Source organism: Mustela erminea, chromosome X (genome assembly GCF_009829155.1).
Source record: "Mustela erminea isolate mMusErm1 chromosome X, mMusErm1.Pri, whole genome shotgun sequence".
Classification (NCBI taxonomy): domain Eukaryota; kingdom Metazoa; phylum Chordata; class Mammalia; order Carnivora; family Mustelidae; genus Mustela; species Mustela erminea.
In genome coordinates, this window is record NC_045635.1 from 46,614,378 (window position 1) to 46,637,587 (window position 23,210).

The 23,210-nt window shown below is 40.6% G+C and overlaps 1 protein-coding gene across 6 annotated transcripts in view; it reads right to left on the reverse strand.

Annotated features, from left to right (window-relative positions):
- Positions 1-23,210, reverse strand: part of PHF8 (PHD finger protein 8) — a 99,988-nt gene that overhangs the window by 44,133 nt on the left and 32,645 nt on the right. For 5 of the 6 annotated variants that reach the window (XM_032329896.1, XM_032329898.1, XM_032329900.1 and 2 more), the window contains exons 9-14: positions 9,923-10,010; positions 9,452-9,558; positions 7,831-7,922; positions 5,245-5,334; positions 3,103-3,405; positions 2,239-2,342 (exon numbers count right to left, since the gene is read on the reverse strand). In XM_032329896.1, coding sequence (XP_032185787.1) covers positions 2,239-2,342; positions 3,103-3,405; positions 5,245-5,334; positions 7,831-7,922; positions 9,452-9,558; positions 9,923-10,010 — 784 coding nt within the window. The remainder of the gene's footprint in view (positions 1-2,238; positions 2,343-3,102; positions 3,406-5,244; positions 5,335-7,830; positions 7,923-9,451; positions 9,559-9,922; positions 10,011-23,210) is intronic. The other variant, XM_032329897.1, reaches the window with a different exon arrangement.

Genomic DNA, 23,210 nt, shown 5'->3' on the forward strand with positions numbered 1-23,210 from the left:
GTAGCTAACCTTATAATTAAGTTCTCTAGGCCTCAGTTTCCACATTAATAAAATGGGGATAACAACACTTACCTTTCAGGGCTGTTGTGAGGACTAAAGAAAATAATGTACTAAACAGCTAAGATAAAGTCTGACGCAGAGCAGGAGCTCAATAAATGGTAGCTATTTATACCCTGATCTTTTATTAACTTTTAAATATGAAAAATGTCAAACATACAAAAATATAAAAGTATAACTAACTCTCATGTACCTTCCACCCAGCTAAGTTCCAGCAATTATCAACATACAGCCAATCTTGTTTCATCTACACTTCAGTCCTTGTGAAACACTGGATGATTTTGGAGAAAAGCCCAGACATAATGTCATATTGTCTGTAAATATTTCTATATCTTGTCTCTCTAGGTTCACTTAACTACAGTCTCTGGCAGCTGCAGGAGTTAACAGAAGCGGCATAAAGACTTGTGGGAAAGGGGAAAATGTCTCATGTCCTCAACAGCCGTTACAGGCTGGACCCTTAGGACTCTGAATTTTCTCCTCCCCAGGAGACCAACGATGGCCCAAGGCAATGCTCAACAGTTGCTCTACTATTGTTTAGTAACTAGGTCCCAAACCCCAAGAACAGCCGTGCTGCTTTCAGAATCTGCCCTACTCTCACACTCCCTTTTTCCTTATCTCCCAGCCAGGTGGACCTACTGCACTTGCCCTTGGGATACGAAGACCTTTTCCCACAAAAAGGTTACGAAGGTATTCTTGGCACTTGTGTTCCTATACTGCTTGGTACTCTGCTTGACTCTGGACCGCTCCTGTCTGGTGCTCTGAGTGTCCAGATGATCACTCTCACTGTCTTCCTCTGCCTCCCTACATGTTCCAGGGTTTCGGATGATCCACTTAGCTTCTGGCTATACCTATACCATCTTCACCACCACTACCAGCATCTCCTTTCATCTTCAACATTTTAGTGAAAGAGCTACCACCAATTAAGCATTTACTATGTGCCAGGCCCTGTGATAAGCACCCTACATACATTATCTCATTTAGTCCTCCAACAACTCTAGGGTAAAAGCTTTATCTATAGAAGAGATAAAATGAGGACACTGAGGTGCAGGGTTAATTAATCTGCCAAGGTCACACAATGAATTCGTGTCAGAGCTGGGACCCAAACTCAGGACTGTCTGCTTTGAAGCCTGTGCTTTTTGTGGTGAACACTTAGATTTTATTCTTTAAGAAAATGTTCTGTTAGAAATTATTTTAAGAAAAGCAATACATGCTTATTGTACAAAATTCAAATGCTACTGAAGTGAAAATTTCCTCTCCTGGCTCCCTTATCCTACTTTCCAGAGATAACTACTCTCACAAGTTTGGTGTGACAAGTATAAAATATATAACAAATATACTTATTTGCATAAATATGCATGATTATCCCTAGAAGAAAAATCATTGACACTAGTTGTCCATCAGGAAGGGAACTGGGGAACAGAGAGGGGTGGGAATAAAATTTTTCACTATGTACTGTTGCATACTTTTTAAATTTTAAACTGCATATATTAAATTTTAAACCTCTTCGAAAAAGTTTTATTAAAAATAAAGAATCTATGCCACTTTTCTACACAAGCATACATACGTACATGCACACACACCTTTTTTAAAAATTAAAATACAACTATTACTATGTATTATTTTGTGACCTGATTTTTTCACTTAAGAATATATCTTGGACACCTTTCCATGCCAACAGATTTTAAACTCATTTTCTCTAACAGCTACAGGGTATTCTATTCATTTAACTAACTCTTATTGACAAACACATTTCTAATTACTTACTATTACAAACAACGATGCTATGAACACTGTACATTTCTCATAACACACCTTTGCAAATATTTCTGCAAAATTCCTAAAAATCTAATAGCAAAAGGTATATAAAAAACTAATGCTCTTAATCAGCATGCTATATTCCCCTCTTATTTCTGCCAGTGGTTCTGACCCACTGACTTTCTGAAATTTCTAAAACTCATAAAATTTTTCTCAGACTGCCAATTAAGATTCCAGGCCTCTCCCCCAATGCTACCATGGTTCTCTGAACTAAGCAATGAAACCTGATAATACCTGGGTATTTCCCCAAGTACAGTCCCTCCCCCACCCATTTCCAAGACCCAGGTCTCAACTCCATGCCCTGTTCCAGTGACATGTTGCCACTGACAGTGCCAGTTATCTCTGTGTTCCTTCTTCCCACCTCACCTGCCATTAGACATCAACAGGGCCAGCGGGCCCTCATTCCCATCAAGGTCCAAGTCTGGCGAGTCATCATCTGAGTCATTCAGGCAGGTACCAGTGATGTTGAACTGCAGAAGGAGGAGGCTCAGTTGTCACCTGTCTGGGACTTGCAAGTGAATCCTGATGACCAGTTCCTTCCGGTTTCACTGGCTGAGTTCACTGTTAAAACCACCTGAACCAAGGCTTCCTGCTACACTGTCCCCCAGCCCCACCCCAAATGATCACAAATGATCACAGGTTGAGAATGTATGGCTACCTCAGGGGAAACCTATCAATCTTGTAAAACGTGTTCCCTTTTGAAGAGGGAGAGCATCTTCACGTGCCCATGGAGAGCACCACAATCTTGAAGCAAGGTGGAGCCCTGGAGAAGGGCTTTACTTAAGGACCTGTTCAAGACTCCAACCTGACACTCATATACCATGTTCTTAAATGTCATTCCCATCTAGCACTACAAGATTCAGCTGAAGTGTCATGTCTTCTGAGAAGAACTGTTGACCATCACTTCTACCCAGATAAACTCATTCCCCCTCTATGTCTGAGGGTCCCCCACACACCCTTGATTATGGCATCCTCCATACTTCATTGCACTCATTTGTTTTTATGCCTGTCTTTCTCACTAGCCTGCCAGTCTCTTGAGGGTAACATTCACAGCACCTATCACAGTGCCCAGCACAGACAAGGTCTCAATAAATGCCTGTTAAATGAGTGGTACTGGTAGCCAAACACCAGGGGCCCTAAGGGAGGTGGGAAGACAGGACAATCCTTTTGATCCCCTGATCTTCCAAGGGACCCAAAAGGGCTGGGCTGAACCCATGGGCCAGCACCCACCTTTGCTTTCTGGGAAGAGCCTGTCTTCAGTGCCTGATGATTGTATGGGTCCATGAGATTATAGCTCAATTGGCCAGCAGGCCCCAAGGCTGAGCTCTCCTTGCCCTTTCGCTCTGCCTTCTTGAAGAGTTCCTTGGGCTTCAGGCCTTTCTTCTTTGAACCACTTTTGGAGGGCAGTGACAGCCTGGACATGGATACTGAAGTGGAATGGACTGGCCTGGTTAAGGGAATGGAGCCAGCTGGGAAGATCCTCTGCAGCCCAAAGATATTGCTCGTCTTCCCAACGTTCTGTTGGAAGATATCCTACAAGAGTATTAGTACACGACGGGGTTAGCGCTTACTCCAGGGTTCTCTCTATGCTAAGAGCAGAGGTCTGTTCATGGCACTGGAAGTGCCATGGAAGTGTCTTACAGATGCTCCGCATCTAGATGCACAGCCTAGATTTTTTACAATGAGTTGGTCATCAGGAATTTACTGGGTGGCATTTCTTTACCCAGCCACTGACAAGTAAGGAGAAGACGAGCAGAAAAAAAGCCCAGCACTACTGTCAAAATTGGAGAAAAGACTCCAAATGCAGCTGGCATGAGAGAGAAAATACTTGAGTACTAAACTGTGTGGTCCCAACCCTAAGGACTGCAGGATTTGAGACAGGGTCTGGTCCGAAGTCTGTTGTTACTAGCTAGCTCTGTGACCTCAGGTAAGTGATCTGACTACTGTTTGTTCGACTATAAAATTGAAGGAGCAGACTGTAAAGGTGGTTGTCAGAGGTGCTCTGTGGCTCCTCTGAACTTCTTGGGAGGAGGCCTGAAGACTGGAGGTAGGTGGAAGGCAAACAAGAGGAACATGTGGAAGTCGAAGCCTCTTGCCTTCCACCTTATTGACAGCAGCTATCCTTTGATTGGTTGTATACTGACCTTCCAAGTAAGATTTCATTTGACGAAAAAAAAAAAAAAAGGTTCCATCACTTTAAAACACTTGAAAGCCAGTGGACCAGACATAATCCATCTCTCTAAGTCCTTTTCCAATGAACCCAGAGTTTTGTATATACAAAACTGGTTTCAGCGGAAAGAGACAGAGAAAAGGTAGGCCTTGTAACCCTTGTAACCCTGAAGGATTCTGACAGATGGGAATGGAGGAAAGGGAAGTAGGAGGTGGACAATGTAAGCTATGGTGTAGGCAGTGAAACATGCTACAGGCGGTGCGGCTAGAAGCCCAAACTCCCAGTAACTCACTCTGACCACCCTTTAGCACAGACGTAGTGCCTATATCCTAAGTGCTAAATGGAAATTGACAGCTCCTGAGCTAAATGAGAGTTTAAGCTTCCTTAAGTCCAATTCTCCTCTGGTGCCTCTGCTACTTCACCAGCCCACACCAAGTTCTCTCTTTGCTGCAAAGTCTATTAAAAACAATGGCTCGCATTTATTGAGTACTTACTCTGCCAGGCACTGTGCGAGGGGCTCTACATACATTAGCTCTCGAGCCTAACAGAACTCTGAAAAGGTGGTGTTATTCCCCCTTTACAGACAAAGGTACTAAGGCTCTGAAAGGCTTGCAAGTGATGGAGCAGGAACCGGAATCCAAGTTTCTCTGAGTCTCTTACCATCTACACTTACTGCCTTGTGGTATAAGCCACCTGTTGAAAGACGGCTTTGTAATCATGTTTAATCTGGGAGAACTGTCATTTTGTAGAACGCAGAGACTGAGTCAAAATATTAAATATGACCTCCACCACCCACCACTACCATGACCCACCATCAGAACTTACTGAACACTTACTATGTGCCAAGTACCATTCTTAATGCTCAGCCTGTATTACCTTATTTAACCCTTTTAACAATCCCTGAGTAGGTATAATTATCCACACTTTAGAAACAAGGAAACTGAGGTTCAGACAGTGGACTTTGCCCAGGGTCCTCTAAAAGATTTTGAGTTCTTTGTGGACAATGAGTTATTTATGTATTATAAGCACCTAGCCTAATGCGAAGCACACTCGAGGCACATAATAATTATTTAAATTAATGGAGTCCTTGATGGGGTTTTCCCAACCCTTCCCCTGGACTCTCAAGCCAACTGAAGAAGCCTGACCTGCCACTTGAGCCTTGAGCCCTTCCCAAACGCCTCCCCTGCTCCCCTGCTTCTTACTTCCACCAGGCGGATCTCCCTAGCCAGATCTTTAATGAGCTGTACAGTCCGCACTGTCTCCGGAATCTCATCCTCGTGGTCTGGCAGAGCCTGTCAAACAAAAGGCATGAAGAATAGACCCACACATAAATAGACAACTGATTTTTGACAAAAGTACCAAGGTTATTCAATGGAGAAAGGGTAATCTCTTTAACAACTCATATTGGACCAAATGGATACCCATATGTAAAAAAAGAAGCTCAATCCATATCTTGCACCACACACACACACTCAAAATGGATCAAAAGCCGAAATGTAAACTCTAAAACTATAATCCCTTTAGAAGAAAACAGAGGAGAAAATCTTTGGAACCTTGGGTTAGACACCAAGATTTCTAAGGGTACAAAAAGCATGAGCCTTAAAAGAAAAATAAGTTGAGCTTAATAAAAAACAAACACTTCTCTTTGAAAAACACTGTTAAGACAAACCAGAGACTGTGAGGAAATATTTGCAAAACCTGTCTTAGATAAAGGACAGTGTCAAGGCGTGTGAGTAACTCAGTGGTGGGCTTGGGCCATACCCCTCAAAAAGTCAAGAACCTGGAGGAGACCCCTGGGGACAACCTGTCCTCTCCACTTGTAAGGACAGAGCTCAGGTCTGAGAAGCTACAGGTCCAGTGCTAGCTCCACAGCAACCCCAGCTGAGACCTCTTGGGTGTCTCACTTTAAATTTATTTGCAATCTTTTTGAGTCCTCAAAATTTACACCTTTATATAGACAGAGCTCTCAGGCTTTTCCCTTGTGATTTCTTCCACCAGTTTTCACTTCACTTCTGCATGCAGAGGACTGACAAAACTTCTTCAGCATTACCTTATTTACCATGGTTTTGATTCTTTTTTCCTTTAATTCTTTTAAGCCATCTGGAATCTATTTTGGTGGCTGGACAGGGGTAGGGTCTGAGAACCCATGTGATCCAGCTGGATAAATTTAATAGCTCCCTCTCCTGGCCCAGAGGCTCTGGAAAGGTGAGGGAGCAAGTACCCCCCATAGAAATCATCTTCATTTCACAAAAGACTACTTCCATGAGATGAGAATGGGCTCCTCAGATCTGTGTTCTACTCTTCTCCAGCTCCCTCTGGCCAAGCTATGTGGGGCCATCCTGGCTCACAGCATGAGTAATCAGGACTCACTCCCCTCCCTTTTGTTGTTCCTGGAGCAGAGTCACTCTAAAGTTCACTTCACTGAACTTTCATTGAACATTTTTAAGAAATGAAACCTAAGGTAGCCACACCTGAGGGATATAGAGAAACAGAAGACTAGGCTAAGGCCCAGGTGTAGGTATGTTCAGGGAGAAAAGAAGGCCCAAAACAAGAAGTCCAAGGATATCTCAGGGAAGGTCGGCAACAGGAATGGGGAGATTGTGCAAGTTAAGCCTACAATGGCTGAAAGGTCTCCTTAAGCCACTGTATGCAAGGGGATAATCTGTAAAGAATATCAAAAGCATAAGGAAATATATTGATATTTCTTCTTTTACTTTGTTGTATTTCTTAAAATTTTTTTAAAGTCAACATTTTGAGTAGGTAATCCATTTATATAGCTCAAAAATTGAACAATATAAAAAGATACACATTGAAAAGCCTCAAAATATATTTGTCCCTGCCATAAGTGTCATTACCCCACACCCACAGGTAACCACCTTTATTACTGTCTTCTGCATCCCTCCAGATTGTGTCTGCAGGCAAATACAAGCACATAAAAAATACTATTCTTGTTCCCCCCCCCACACCTTTTAACACATAAGGTGGCACATCACACACATGGTTGCACACGTTTACTTGACAAATTCTAGAGATCTTTCCAAGTCAGTACAGAGAAAACTTCCTTAATCTCTTTTATAGCTGTTTCATATTCAATTGGATAGATGGATATTGGTGTTATTTCTAAAAAGCCATTTTGGCAGTATGCGTCAAGAGCCTTACATTTTTTTCATATACTTTGAGCCAGTAATTGCTCTTCTAGGAATCTATCCTGAAGAAACAATCAAAAGATGAGGGACAAAGGTTGGTGCAAGCACACAGTCACTGCATGATTTGCTGTAACTACTCCCCCAAATAAATAAAGCAACAATAAACAAGTGGTGAGGTAATAAGGACGGTACATCCTTGCAAAAGAGTATCATTTAACTACTAAATGTTTGTGGAGAACTTTGAGGACACAGGATAATGAACATAAGCCAACAAACTCAAGATATAAAACTGAAAGTACAGAGTGATAGCAATCATGTTTTTTAAATGCATATAAAAAAGACCAGAAGAAAATATAACCAAGTGTTAATGTTAATTCCAAGTGTTAAAATTATAGGTGATGTTTTTCCCTCCTTATACTCTTCTTCATTTTTTCTAATTCTCTAGAATAAGCATGTGTTACTTTTTAAAATCAGAAAGAAAGGTTTTAAAAATGTTATCCGGGAGTCCTAGTTCAGTCCTCCATTCTAACCCCAGGAGCCCACAGGCCTCCCTGGTCTCTTCCACCTCCCTGAAGCATCTACCCAAAGCAAGCCTCTACTGAGGGCAGAACTCTAGAGGAAGTAGAGAAAAAGTGTATTTACTTCTTTCCTTGTCCAGGCTCTAAAGGCCAAGTTCAGAGCTTTGCCACCATGGACCAGATAGGATGCTGGGTGCCTCCTATTCTCTCGCAAACCTAAAAGGGGAAAAAGGAAGGCAGAAGGTCAATGAAGCCATGCGGGGAAGTGAAGGACTTGTTACTTTTTCTCAGGCAACCAGATAAAGTATGCAACGTTCTAAGCACAACTCCAGATCTCAGTTCTTATAATAGTGTTCATTTAATAAGTACCTACTATATGCCAGGCATTTAATATCTACTATCTCAGTGAATCCTTATACCCATCCTCTAAGCCAAGTATCATTACCCTCACTTTACAGTTCAGGAAACCGAGGCTCAGAGAGGCAAAGAGACTTAACCAAGGGGACATACCCAGTAAGAGCCAGAGCGAAGACCATGAATCTGAGGCCTGAATCTGAATCCTTCTACCACATTGGAAGTGCTCTGCCTCTTGAGTTTCAAAATGCAACCACACTCAGGAAGACCTTGATTGCCACCTACACAGAGCTGAAGGGCCATTAACAAATGCTCTTATTCTCAGTTACTCCAGGAGGAGGTTATGACAAATAGCTGGATTTTGGCTCAATACAGAATCTTCTACTGAACTGAGCTGTTCTGAACAGGTAATAACTGGTTAGTCATCTAGCCTCTGATTGAACACTTAAGTGACAGCCTGTCTAGGTAGCAGAATAAGGGCATGAAGTAGTGGGTAGGAGACTGTACTCATTGGCCTCTGAGATCTTTTTTTAGATTTAATTTAACTTATTCATTTATTTGAGAGAGAGAATGTGTGTGCATGCGAGCAGGGAGAGGAACAGAGCGGGGAGGAAGGGGAAAGAATCTCAAGCAGACTCCACACTGAGCACAGAGCCGAACACAGGACTTGATCTCATGGCCCTGAGGTCACAACCTGAGCTGAAAACAAGAGTCAGATGCTTAACCCGACCGAGCCACCCATGCACCCCTGCCTCTGAGGTTCTTGGTAACTCTAAAATACTGATTCCTCGTGCCCAAGTTACCTTCAAGAATCTCAGGTCTGAGCAAGGGAGCTGCTCTAATTCAAAACAGACCAGAAAATCCCAGCAGTTTTGCTTCTATCTGGGCTGATACCTGGGAACCGACACAATGATGCCAGACTGGTGAGGACTGGGCCTTGTCCCCATTCCATAGGAAGCACTTTCAGGAAACTCTGAGATTGTCCAGATTGAGTTTTACTTTAATTATCAGGAACTAGGGATAATTTCATTGTAATGCAATTTTCTTAGCCACCTTTGCTAAATAAAGTTAAAATCCATTTTCTACCTTACATTATACTTAGTAAAAGAGCCAATCTTAAAAGTTCACACACTATAGGATTCCATTTTTATAGCACTCTTGAAATGACAAAATCACGGAGATAGAAAACAGATCAGTCGTTTCCAGAAGTTACGGATAGTGCAAGGGGAAAGAATGGGTGAGACGATAAAGGGGTAGCACTAGAGGGTCTCTGTGGTGATGGAACAGTACTGTATCTTCTTTGAGGTGATGGTTACATGCATGTACACACATGTGCATGTGCATGCTCAGGGAAGCAGGCTAAAAGGGGCAGCTAGTAAAGGGATCCATACCTCGAAAGATGTCCAGGATGTGCTTTCCCACATACCAACAGATGGTCTCAAAGTTAGGAAACTTGAAGAGGTCTGCTGTGCTCAGCCGTTTCTCAATCTCATAGGCTCTAGAAGAAGTAGGCACAACAACAATGATGATAACAAGGATCCTGTTTACTGAGCACCTAATAGATATGGGGTTATGAATGCTTTGTACCCACTACCTCTAATCCTCACAACTACCCTGTAAAATCCAACTTTGTGGGTTAGGGAACTGGAGCACAAAGATTATGTGACTTGCCCAAAGTCACATAAACAACTAAGTGAGGAAGGATTATTCATCCCCACACTGATCATTATAAGGAATCACGATCTATTCCTTTCTGATCATCTTGCCTCCTCCAATGCTGCACTTCTCACTATAAAGGAGAACCCAAGGACTCTAGCAGATGGGAATGGCCAACTTGGGATCACCACAGCTTCAGCACTCACTTGAGCTGCATTTCGATGTTAAGGCTGTGTAAGAAGTTCCCTCCAAATGCAAGGCAGTCCACTGGGGTCAGCACAGCATGGATCCATCCTGCAGTATAACATGGCAAAATCAAAGCTGGCAGAGGGCCTTACTTCCTCTGAACATCACTGCCCCAACTCAGCTCAAACACAACTTCTCAGAACACCCAACCTGGCAATGACTTAGAAAGTTCTAGTTCCTCTACTCTCCCAATATCCATTCTGCCACCATTATAACCCTGAACTGGACCAATTTATGGGGTTATTAAACTCCTTCTACTTCCCTCCTCTCGACTTCCAATCTCTCTGCTGTTTTGCCCATCTGCTCTCTCATCTCTTAGAAGGGCATTACCTCCTTGCCAAGTCTCCCCCTTCTAACTTTACTCTAGGTAAAACAAAGAGCTTTTGTGTTGAACAAGCCTGAGTTCAAAGTCTGCCATTTTCTAGCTAAACATCTACTTCAAAGGTTGGTTGTGAAGTATGCACCTGTTGGAACTCAATTATTTTCCTTGCCCTTGACTCTACACTGCCTTCTGAGACCTTCTAATTTTTCTTCTTAAACCTCTTTCATATTCATCTCCCTTTCCCCATCCATCCATTCTACCAATGCCTTGGTTCAAATCCCTCATTACCTGACACCTAGGCTATTTGCAAGAGCCTCCAAACTGGCTCCTCTATACCAGTAGTTCCCAAGGTATGGTTCAGGGAATCCTGGGGCTCCCTGAGACTCCTTGAGAGCACATGTAAGGTCAAAACTGTGCTTGTGATGATACTAAGAAGCTATTTGTCTTTTTCACCCTCATTCTCTCAGGGGTGTACAGTGTATTTTTCCAAAGGGTAAATGACATGATAACACAACATGCAGAAGCAGACTTGAGAATCCAGTTATTTTCTATTAATCCAGACATTAAAAAGGTTTGCAAAAATGTAACTGTCACTCTTCTCCCTACATTTCTTGATTTGAAAAGTTATTTTTCACAAAAATTATTATTCATGCTAACATGTAATGAGTTTATTACTTCTCAAATGAGTTAAACAAATATTTTAAAATTTTCTCAGTTTTAATTTATAATGTAAATATTGATGAATATAAACCACATAAATAAAAGCCTTGGGGTCCTCAATAATATTAAAAAGTATAAAGGGGTCCTGAGTCCAAAGTGCTTACAAACCACTGCTCTATACCAATCTCAATCTCTGAAGTCTATCCTCCACATCTTGACTCTAAAATACAAATCTGCCCATGTCATCCCTGCTCAAAATACTTCAATAAAATGTACATCCACAGGAGAATGGATAAATTGCCATATACTCATACAATGGAATATTGGAAAGTAAGTAAAATGAGTGAACATGTACCAAAATGAATCTCACAATCACAGTGTTCAGAGAAAAAAACAAGTTGGGAAGAATTACCTAATATGATTCCATTTATATAACATTCAAAAACAGTAAAACAATACTAACTATTGACTTGATGAGCCATGACCTGTATAATAAAGGAATAGAAATGCATGAGGATAATAATTGCCAACTTCAGAACAATATCTAGCTCAGAGAGGGAAAAATGGGAATGGAATTGAGGAGAGGTATATGAGAGGCTTCAAATATATTTGAAATATTTTATCTTTTTAGTTGGGTTATAAACACATAAATGTTTATTAATTATTCTTTATATCTTTTGCTACATAAACAAATAAAACTTCAATGGTTCTCCAGTCACGTCTGGGGTAAGTACAATCTGCCTATCTTTTCAGCTTCACTTCCTCCTTGACCTCTAGGCTCCTGTATGCATGAACTACTTCACACAGCCTTGCTTTGCTTATGCCTTTCTCTATGTCTGAGAGGACTCTTCTGCCTTTCTTTCCTTGGTCAGTCCATACTTACCTGTGAGGTGTCACTCCTCTGAGAAGATTTTCACAAACTTCCAGCTAGACTAAATGCTCTTCTCCATACTCCCACAGCTTGTGGTAAATGCCTCTATTATGGCTATTAGAACATGATACTGAAATGGCCTACTGACCTTTTGTCTCTAGCACCTAACCCCATGTGGGTATACTCAGTAGACATGCAATACTTGTGGAACTAACTAGAGTTTACCCAGTTCATGGAACTTCACACCAGTAAGTGAATTAATCCAACTCAAATCTCTGGTAGGCAAATTCAATTCATCAAACAGTTATTAAATGCCCAGTGTAGAAAAGGTATTATGTGACACCCTATTAGGCAAAGGATTAAAAGATTAATAAATGAATTAATAAATGCCTGGGCACAGAAAAGAGAAAAGCAGGTGGGTATGGGGGAAGGTAACATGCCTCAGCACATATTAAATATTGTATATAAAATCAATGTAATCAAATCAACATGATAACTGATATATGAACAGATAAATAGCTCTGTGCAACAGAAAAGAAAATCCAGCATTATACAGTATCATATCAGACAAAGATGTGAGATATATATGGCAGCCTTATTTTATTTTCTTAAAGATTTTATTTATTTGAGAGAGAATGAGCAAGCGTACTAGTGGAGGGAGGGAGAGGGAGAAGGACAAACAGATTCCCCATTGAGCAGGGAGCCCGACCTAGAGCTCGATCGCCGGACCCTGGGATCATAACCTGAGCCGAAGGCAGTTACTTAACCAACTAAGCCACCCAGGCACTCCATCTGACAATTTTAAAGGTGCTATCGTAAGAATGCTTCAGTGAACAATTATAAACATGTTTGCAACAAAAAAAAAAGAAAAAGAGAAGATATAAATAAGAAACAAATGGAAGTTTTAGAACTGGAAAGTACTGTATCTGAAAAAAATAATGAAAGAGATGGACTCAACAGAAGAATAAAGACAATGGAGAAAAGAATCAGAAAACTTTAAGACAGAATAGAAAGTACTCCACATAAACAAAAGAGAGAAAACAAAAAAAATAAATTCAGGGACCTATGGGACTACAACAAAATATATATAGCATTCATATAATCAGAGACCCAAAAGAAAAGAAGTTAGAGTATGGGACTGAAAAAGCATTCAAAAATAACAGCTAAAAGTTTCTTCACTAATATGACAAAAAATATAAACCTACACATTCAGGAAGCTCAATGAACACATTTATTGTAAACCCAAAGGAGTACACGCCAAGACACATTATAGTCAAACTGCGAGAAACTAAAGAAAAAAAGAAATAACAAATAGCAAGAAATGACACATATAAGGGAAAAAACAATTTGAATGACAGCCAAAATCTCATCAGAAACCATGGAGATGTTGGAGTCAAAATGGCGGAGAAGTAGCAGGCTGAGACTACTTCAGCTAGCAGGAGATCAGCTAGATAGCTTATCTAAAGATTGCAAACACCTGCAAACCCATCGGCAGATCGAAGAGAAGAAAAGCAATTCTGGAAACAGAAAAACAACCACTTTCTGAAAGGTAGGACCGGCGGAGAAGTGAATCCAAAGCGATGGGAAGATAGACCCCGGGGGGAAGGGCCGGCTCCCGGCAAGCAGCGGAGCAACGGAGCACAAAATCTGGACTTTTAAAAGTCTGTTCCGCTGAGGGACATCGCTCCAGAGGCTAAACCAGGGCGAAGCCCACGCGGGGTCAGCATGGCCTCAGGTCCCGCAGGGTCACAGAAGGATCGGGGGTGTCTGAGTGTCGCAGAGCTTGCGGGTATTGGAACGGGAAAGCCGGCTACAGAGACAGAGCCGACAGAAAGCTCACAGCCCGGGGTTACCTTGAACCAGCCACAGGCTCGGTGAGTTCAGAGCGCGGCCGGAGGTCAGTCAGACGGGAGTAACTGGGCGCTGTTCTCTGAGGGCGCACTGAGGATTGGGCCCCGGGCTCTCGGCTCCTCCGGGCCAGAGACCAGGAGGCCGCCATTTGTATTCCCGTCCTCCGGAACTCTATGGAAAGCGCTCAGGGAACAAAAGCTCCTGAAAGCAAACCCGAGCGGATGACTCAGCCCGGCCCCTGGGGCAAAGACACTTGAGAATCACTACACCAGGACCCTCCCCCAGATGATCAACAAGAAATCCAGCCAAGACCAAGTTCACCTACCAAGGAGAGCGATTTCAATACCAAGGAGAGCAACAGAATTCCAGAGGAGGAGAAGGCAAAGCACGGAACTCTTGGCTTTCTCCCTGTGATATTTTTTAGTCTTGCAGTTAATTTAATTTTTTTCTTTTTCATTTTTTTTTTCTCGCCTACGGCTAAAATTTTTTTTTTAACTTTTACCCTTTTATTTTTTAACGTTTTTTAACTAGTTTATCTAATATATATATTTTTTCTTTTTTATATTTTTCTTTATTCGTTTTCATTTTTTTTAAATTCTTTTCTTTTCTTTTTTTGTTTCTTTTTTTTTCTTTCTTCCTTTTTGAACCTCTTTTTATCCCCTTTCTCCCCTCTCACGATTTGGGATCTCTTCTGATTTGGTTAAAGCATATTTTCCTGGGGTTGTTGCCACCCTTTTAGTATTTTACTTGCTCCTTCATATACTCTTATCTGGACAAAATGACAAGGCGGAAAAATTCACCACAAAAAAAAGAACAAGAGGCAGTACCGAAGGATAGGGACCTAATCAATACAGACATTGGTAATATGTCAGATCTAGAGTTCAGAATGACAATTCTCAAGGTTCTAGCCGGGCTCAAAAAAGGCATGGAAGATATTAGAGAAACCCTCTCGGGAGATATAAAAGCCCTTTCTGGAGAAATAAAAGAACTAAAATCTGGGGCGCCTGGGTGGCTCAGTGTGTTAAGCCGCTGCCTTCGGCTCAGGTCATGATCCCAGGGTCCTGGGATCAAGCCCCGCATCGGGCTCTCTGCTCAGCCGGGAGCCTGCTTCCTCCTCTCTCTCTGCCTGCCTCTCTGCCTGCTTGTGATCTCTTTCTGTCAAATAAATAAATAAAATCTTTAAAAAAAAAATAAAAAATAAAAAAAAATAAAAGAACTAAAATCTAACCAAGTTGAAATAAAAAAAGCTATTAATGAGGTGCAATCAAAAATGGAGGCTCTCACTGCTAGGATAAATGAGGCAGAAGAAAGAATTAGTGATATAGAAGACCAAATGACAGAGAATAAAGAAGATGAGCAAAAGAAGGACAAACAGCTACTGGACCACGAGGGGAGAATTCGTGAGATAAGTGACACTATAAGACGAAACAGCATTAGAATAATTGGGATTCCAGAAGAAGAAGAAAGAGAGAAGGGAGCAGAAGGTATACTGGAGAGAATTATTGGGGAGAATTTCCCCAATATGGCAAAGGGAACAGGCATCAAAATTCAGGAGTTTCAGAGAATGCCCCTCAAAATCAGTAAGAATAGGCCCACACCCCGTCACCTAATAGTAAAATTTACAAGTCTCAGTGACAAAGAGAAAATCCTGAAATCAGCCCGGGAAAAGAAGTCTGTAACCTACAATGGTAAAAATATTAGATTGGCAGCTGACTTATCCACAGAAACCTGACAGGCCAGAAAGAGCTGACATGATATCTTCAGAGCACTAAATGAGAAAAACATGCAGCCAAGAATACTATATCCAGCCAGGCTATCATTGAAAATAGAAGGAGAGATTAAAAGCTTCCAGGACAAACAAAAACTGAAAGAATTTGCAAACACCAAACCAGCTCTACAGGAAATATTGAAAGGGGTCCTCTAAGCAAAGAGAGAGCCTACAAGTGGTAGATCAGAAAGGAACAGAGACCATATACAGTAACAGTCACCATACAGGCAATACAATGGCACTAAATTCATATCTCTCAATAGTTACCCTGAATGTTAATGGACTAAATGCCCCTGTCAAAAGACACAGGGTATCAGAATGGATAAAAAAACAAAACCCATCTATATGTTGCCTCCAAGAACCTCATTTTAAGCCCGAAGACACCTCCAGATTTAAAGTGAGGGGGTGGAAAAGAATTTACCATGCTAATAGACATCAGAAGAAAGCAGGAGTGGCAATCCTTATATCAGATCAATTAGATTTTAAGCCAAAGACTATAATAAGACTGAGGAAGGACACTATATCATACTCAAAGGGTCTGTCCAACAAGAAGATATAACAATTTAAATATCTATGCCCCCAACGTGGGAGCAGCCAACTATATAAACCAATTAATAACAAAATCAAAGAAACACATAAACAATAATACAATAATAGTAGGGGACATTAACACTCCCCTCACTGAAATGGACCAATCATCCAAGCAAAAGATCAGCAAGGAAATAAAGGCCTTAAATGACACACTGGACCAGATGGACATCACAATATTCAGAACATTTCATCCCAAAGCAACAGAATACACATTCTTCTCTAGTGCACATGGAACATTCTCCAGAATAGATCACATCCTCGGTCCTAAATCTGGACTCAACTGGTATGAAAAGATTGGGATCATTCCCTGCATATTTTCAGACCACAATGCTCTAAAGCTAGAACTCAACCACAAGAGGAAGTTTGGAAAGAACCCAAATACATGGAGACTAAACCGCATCCTTCTAAAGAACGAATGGGCCAACCGAGAAATTAAAGAAGAATTGAAAAAATCATGGAAACAAATGATAATGAAAATACAACGGTTCAAAATCTGTGGGACACAACAAAGGCAGTCCTGAGAGGAAAATATAGAGCGGTACAAGCCTTTCTCAAGAAACAAGAAAGGTCTCAGGTACACAACCTAACCCTACACCTAAAGGAGCTGGAGAAAGAACAAGAAAGAAACCCTAAGCCCAGCAGTAGAAGAGAAATCATAAAGATCAGAGCAGAAATCAATGAAGCAGAAACCAAAAAAACAATAGAACAAATCAACGAAACTAGGTGCTGGTTCCTTGAAAGAATTAATAAAATTGATAAACCCCTGGCCAGACTTATCCAAAAGAAAAGAGAAAGGACCCAAATAAATAAAATCATGAATGAAAGAGGAGAGATCACAACTAACACCAAAGAAATACAAACTATTATAAGAACATACTATGAGCAACTCTACGCCAACAAATTTGACAATCTGGAAGAAATGGATGCATTCCTAGAAACATATAAACTACCACCACTGAACCAGGAAGAAATAGAAAGCCTGAACAGACCCATAACCAGTAAGGAGATTGAAACAGTCATTAAAAATCTCCAAACAAACAAAAGCCCAGGGCCAGACGGCTTCCCGGGGGAATTCTACCAAGCATTTAAAGAAGAACTAATTCCTATTCTCCTGAAACTGTTCCAAAAAATAGAAATGGAAGGAAAACTTCCAAACTCATTTTATGAGGCCAGCATCACCTTGATCCCAAAACCAGACAAGGATCCCATCAAAAAAGAGAGCTATAGACCAATATCCTTGATGAACATAGATGCGAAAATACTCAACAAAATACTAGCCAATAGGATTCAACAGTACATTAAAAGGATTATTCACCACGACCAAGTGGATTTATTCCAGGGCTGCAAGGTTGGTTCAACATCCGCAAATCAGTCAACGTGATACAACACATCAATGAAAGAAAGAACAAGAGCCATATGATACTCTCAATAGATGCTGAAAAAGCATTTGACAAAGTACAGCATCCCTTCCTGATCAAAACTCTTCAAAGTGTAGGAATAGAGGGCACATACCTCAATATCATCAAAGCCATCTATGAAAAACCCACCGCAAATATCATTCTCAATGGAGAAAAACTGAAAGCTTTTCCGCTAAGGTCAGGAACACGGCAGGGATGTCCATTATCACCACTGCTATTCAACATAGTACTAGAGGTCCTACCCTCAGCAATCAGACAACAAAAGGAAATTAAAGGCATCCAAATTGGCAAAGAAGAAGTCAAATTATCACTCTTCGCAGATGATATGATACTATATGTGGAAAACCCAAAAGACTCCACTCCAAAACTGCTAGAACTTGTCCAGAAATTCAGTAAAGTGTCAGGATATAAAATCAATGCACAGAAATCAGTTGCATTTCTCTACACCAACAACAAGACAGAAGAAAGAGAAATTAAGGAGTCAATCCCATTTACAATTGCACCCCAAACCAAAAGATACCAAGGAATAAACCTAACCAAAGAGGCACAGAATCTATACTCAGAAAACTATAAAGTACTCATGAAAGAAATTGAGGAAGACACAAAGAAATGGAAAAATGTTCCATGCTCCTGGATTGGAAGAATAAATATTGTGAAAATGTCTATGCTACCTAAAGCAATCTACACATTTAATGCAATTCCTATCAAGGTACCATCCATCTTTTTCAAAGAAATGGAACAAATAATTCTAAAATTTATATGGAACCAGAAAAGACCTCGAATAGCCAAAGGGATATTGAAAAAGAAAGCCAACGTTGGTGGCATCACAATTCCGGACTTCAAGCTCTATTACAAAGCTGTCATCATCAAGACAGCATGGTACTGGCACAAAAACAGACATATAGATCAATGGAACAGAATAGAGAGCCCAGAAATAGACCCTCAACTCTATGGTCAACTAATCTTCGACAAAGCAGGAAAGAATGTCCAATGGAAAAAAGACAGCCTCTTCAATAAATGGTGCTGGGAAAATTGGACAGCCACATGCAGAAAAATGGAACTGGACCATTCCCTTACACCACACATGAAAATAGACTCAAAATGGATGAAGGACCTCAATGTGCGAAAGGAATCCATCAAAATCCTTGAGGAGAACACAGGCAGCAACCTCTTCGACCTCAGCCGCAGCTACATCTTCCTAGGAACATCGCCAAAGGCAAGGGAAGCAAGGGCAAAAATGAACTATTGGGATTTCATCAAGATCAAAAGCTTTTGCACAGCAAAGGAAACAGTTAACAAAATCAAAAGACAACTGACAGAATGGGAGAAGATATTTGCAAACGACATATTAGATAAAGGCCTAGTGTCCAAAATCTATAAAGAACTTAGCAAACTCAACACCCAAGGAACAAATAATCCAATCAAGAAATGGGCAGAGGACATGAACAGACATTTCTGCAAAGAAGACATCCAGATGGCCAACAGACACATGAAAAAGTGCTCCATATCACTCGGCATCAGGGAAATACAAATCAAAACCACAATGAGATATCACCTCACACCAGTCAGAATGGCTAAAATCAACAAGTCAGGAAATGACAGATGCTGGCGAGGATGCGGAGAAAGGGGAACCCTCCTACACTGTTGGTGGGAATGCAAGCTGGTGCAGCCACTCTGGAAAACAGCATGGAGGTTCCTCAAAATGTTGAAAATAGAACTGCCCTATGACCCAGCAATTACACTACTGGGTATTTACCCTAAAAATACAAACGTAGTGATCCAAAGGGGCACGTGCACCCGAATGTTTATAGCAGCAATGTCCACAATAGCCAAACTATGGAAAGAACCTAGATGTCCATCAACAGATGAATGGATCAAGAAGATGTGGTATATATACACAATGGAATACTATGCAGCCATCAAAAAAGAAATGAAATCTTGCCATTTGCGACAACATGGATGGAACTAGAGCGTATCATGCTTAGCGAAATAAGTCAAGCAGAGAAAGACAAGTATCATATGATCTCCCTGATATGAGGAAGTGGTGATGCAACATGGGGGCTTAAGTGGATAGAAGAATCAATGAAGCAAGATGGAACTGGGAGGGAGACAAACCATAAGTGACTCTTAATCTCACAAAACAAACTGAGGGTAGCTGGGGGGAGGGCGGTTGGGAGAAGGGGGTTGGGGTTATGGACATTGGGGAGGGTATGTGCTTTGGTGAGTGCTGTGAAGTGATAAACCTGGTGATTCACAGACCTGTACCCCTGGGGATAAAAATATATGCTTATTAAATAAATAAATAAATAAATAAATAAGAAACCATGGAAGTCAGAAGGAAGCAGCACAATATTCTTCCAAGTACTTAAAGGAAAGAACCATGAACCCAGAATTCTATATCCAGCAAAAATATCCTTTCGGAATAAAAGGGAAATCAAGACATTTACAGATGAAGGAGAACCAAGAAAATCTATTGCCAGTAGACCTACCCTAAATTCTAAACAGGGATACCTGAGTGGCTCAGTTGACTAAGCATCTGACTCTTGATTTCAGCTCAAATTGTGATCTCAGGATTGTGAGATCAAGCCCCATGTCAGGCTCTGTGTTGGAAGTCTGCTTAAGATTCTCTCTCCTCCTTTCCCACCTGTCACACTCTCTCTCACTAAAACAAAACAACAACAACAAAAATCACATACACACACAGTAAACAGAGAGGAAATGATAAGAATCTTGGAACCCCAGGAAGAAAGAACAACAGAAAAGTAAAAATACTGATAAATACAATAGGCTTTCCTTCACCTGGATATTAAAAATTATGTTTGACAGTTGAAACAAAGACTAAAACACTGTATGAGGGATCCCTGGGTGGCTCAGTTGGTCAAGCATCTGCCTTCGGCTCAGGTCATGATCCCAGGGTCCTGGGATCAAGCCCCACGTTGGGCTCTCTGCTCAGTGGGGGGCCTGCTTCTCCCTCTGTCTGATCCCCCCCCCGCTTGTGCAATCTCTATTTCTCTCTCTCTAATAAATAAATCTTTAAAAAAATACTATATGATATGGTTCTCAGTATATGTGGAAGAAATATTTAAGACAAATAAATATATTATAAATGGGAAGGGCAAAGGGATGTGAACAGAGGTAAGGCTTCAACCCTTCCCTCCACTGGTAAAATGTCAATTAAAATGTTAATACCAGTAGCTTACGATAAGATGTATCTATCTTATCTATTATACACATAAATTAAAACTAGAGCAACTACTAAATATCTATACAAACCAGAAGCTAAAAATTCATATGGAAATTCAAGGAGCCCAGAATAGCCATAATAATCTTGAAAAGGAAAAACCAAGTTCGAGGGTTGATACTTCCTGACTTCAAAATTATTACAAATGCATTTATAATGTATTTATTTGTCTTAAATATTTCTTCTGCATATACTGAGAACCATATCATATAGCGGTTTTTTTTAAAGACTTTATTATATTAGAGAGAGAGAGAGTAATTGAAACAGTATGATATAAGGATAGACATACAGATCAATGGAACAGAATTCAAAGTCCAGAAATAAACCAATACATCTATGGTCAACTGATTTTTGAGAAAAGTGTCAAGACAATTCAAAGGTGAAAGAACAGCCTTTTCAAATGGTTCTGGGACAACTGGGATAGCACACGAAAAAGAATGAAATTGGACCCTCACCTCACACTATATATAAAAGTTGACTTGAAATGGATAAAAAACCTAATGTAATAATCAGAACTACAAAACTCTTAGCAGAAAATATAAGTGTAAATCTTCATGACCTTAAATTATGAATTAGGCAATGGTTTCCTATATATGACACCAAAAGCACAAGCAAATAAAGGAAAAAGTAGATAAACTGGACTTTCGTTCTTCATAGGACACTCTCACCAAAGTGACAAGAGAGAAAATATTTTCATATCACATATCCGACAAAGTCTAATGACCAAAATATATAAAGAACTCTTACAACTCAACAATTAAAAAAACAAACTACCTGTTACCCTGTTACCTGGGTAACAGTTTTGAATTCATACTCCTCCATAAAAAGATACACAAATATCCAATAAGCACATGAAAAAATGTTTAACATTAACAGTCATTATGGAAACACAAATTAAAATCTCAGTGAGCGGGGCGCCTGGGTGGCTCAGTGGGTTAAAGCCTCTGCCTTCAGCTCAGGTCATGGTCCTGGAGCCCTGGGATCAAGCCCCGCATCTGGCTCTCAGCTCAGCAGGGAGCCTGCTTCCTCCTCTCTCTCTGCCTGCCTCTCTGCCTACTTGTGATCTCTGTCTGTCAGATAAATAAATAAAATCTTTAAAAATAAATAAAATAAATAAAATAAAAATAAAATAAAATCTCAGTGAGCTACCACTTCACATGCACTAGGATGGTTATAATCACAAAGACAGAAAAGAACAAGTGTTGGGGAGGATGTGGAAAAATTGAGACCCTATAATGGTGGGGGTGCTTTAGGAAACAATTTGGCATTTCCTGAAGAAGTTAAAACACAGAGTTAACATATGACTCAGCAATTCTTTTCTTAGGTATGTTCCCAAGAGAAAAGAAAATATACATTAACACAAAAACTCGTACATGATTGTTCATAGTAGCATTATTCAGTATATTCAAAAAATGAAAACAACCCAAATATCTATTAAGATGATGAAAGGATAAACAAAATGTGGTATATCCACACAGTGGAATATTATTCGGCCATTTAAAGAATAAGTACTGACAAATGCTAACACATGGATGAATCTTTTTTTTTAATATGGATGAATCTTAAAAATATTTTGCTAAAAAAATATTTTGTTGAGTGAAAAAGCCAGGTACAAAAGACCACATATTCAATGACAAATATGCAGAACAGGCAAATCCATATACAAAGAATGGACAAAAGTGGTTGACAGGGGTGGGAGAAGGAGTGGAAGGAATGAGGGGTAACTGCTAATGGGCACAGGATTTCTTTTTGAAGTGATGAAAATTTTCTGGTATTAGACAGTGGTGATGGTTACACAACCTTGTTTAAAAAACTGAATGGCACTGAGGCACCCAGGTGTCTCAGTTGGTTAGGTGTCTGACTCGTGATTTCGGCTCAGGTCATGATCTCAGAACCCTGTGTAGGGTTCTACACTCTGTGCCAGGCCTGCTTCAGATTCTCTCTCTGCAACCCCTTCTTCTCTCACTCTCCCTCTCTAAAAAAACAAAACTGAACTGCACCCTTTAACATGGTAAGTTTTTTCTTTTTTTAAGATTTTATTTATTTATTTGAGAGACAGAGAGAGAGAGTGAGAGAACACAAGCAATGGGAGCAGCAGACAGAGTTCAGAGAAGCAGGCTCCCCACTGAGTAGGGAGCCTGATGCGGGGCTCAATCCCAGGACCCTGGGGTCATGACCTGAGCAGACACTTATCTGACTGAGCCACCCAGGTGCCCAGTGGTAAGGTTTTTTTAAAGATTTATTTATTTATTATTTATTTATTTTTTAAAAGATATTATTTATTTATTTGAAAGAGAGAGACACAAGCAGGGGGAGTGGGAGAGGGAGAAGCAGGTTTCCCGTGGAGCAGGGAGCCCAATGCAGGGCTCAATCCCAGGAGCCTGGGATCAGCTGAAGGCATATCCTTAACAACCGAGCCATCCAGGTGCCCAAAGATTTATTTTTTTTTAAAGATTGTATTTATTTATCTGTAAGAGAGAGAAAGAGAGGAGCAAAAGCAGAGGGAGCTTCAGGCAGAGGGAGAAG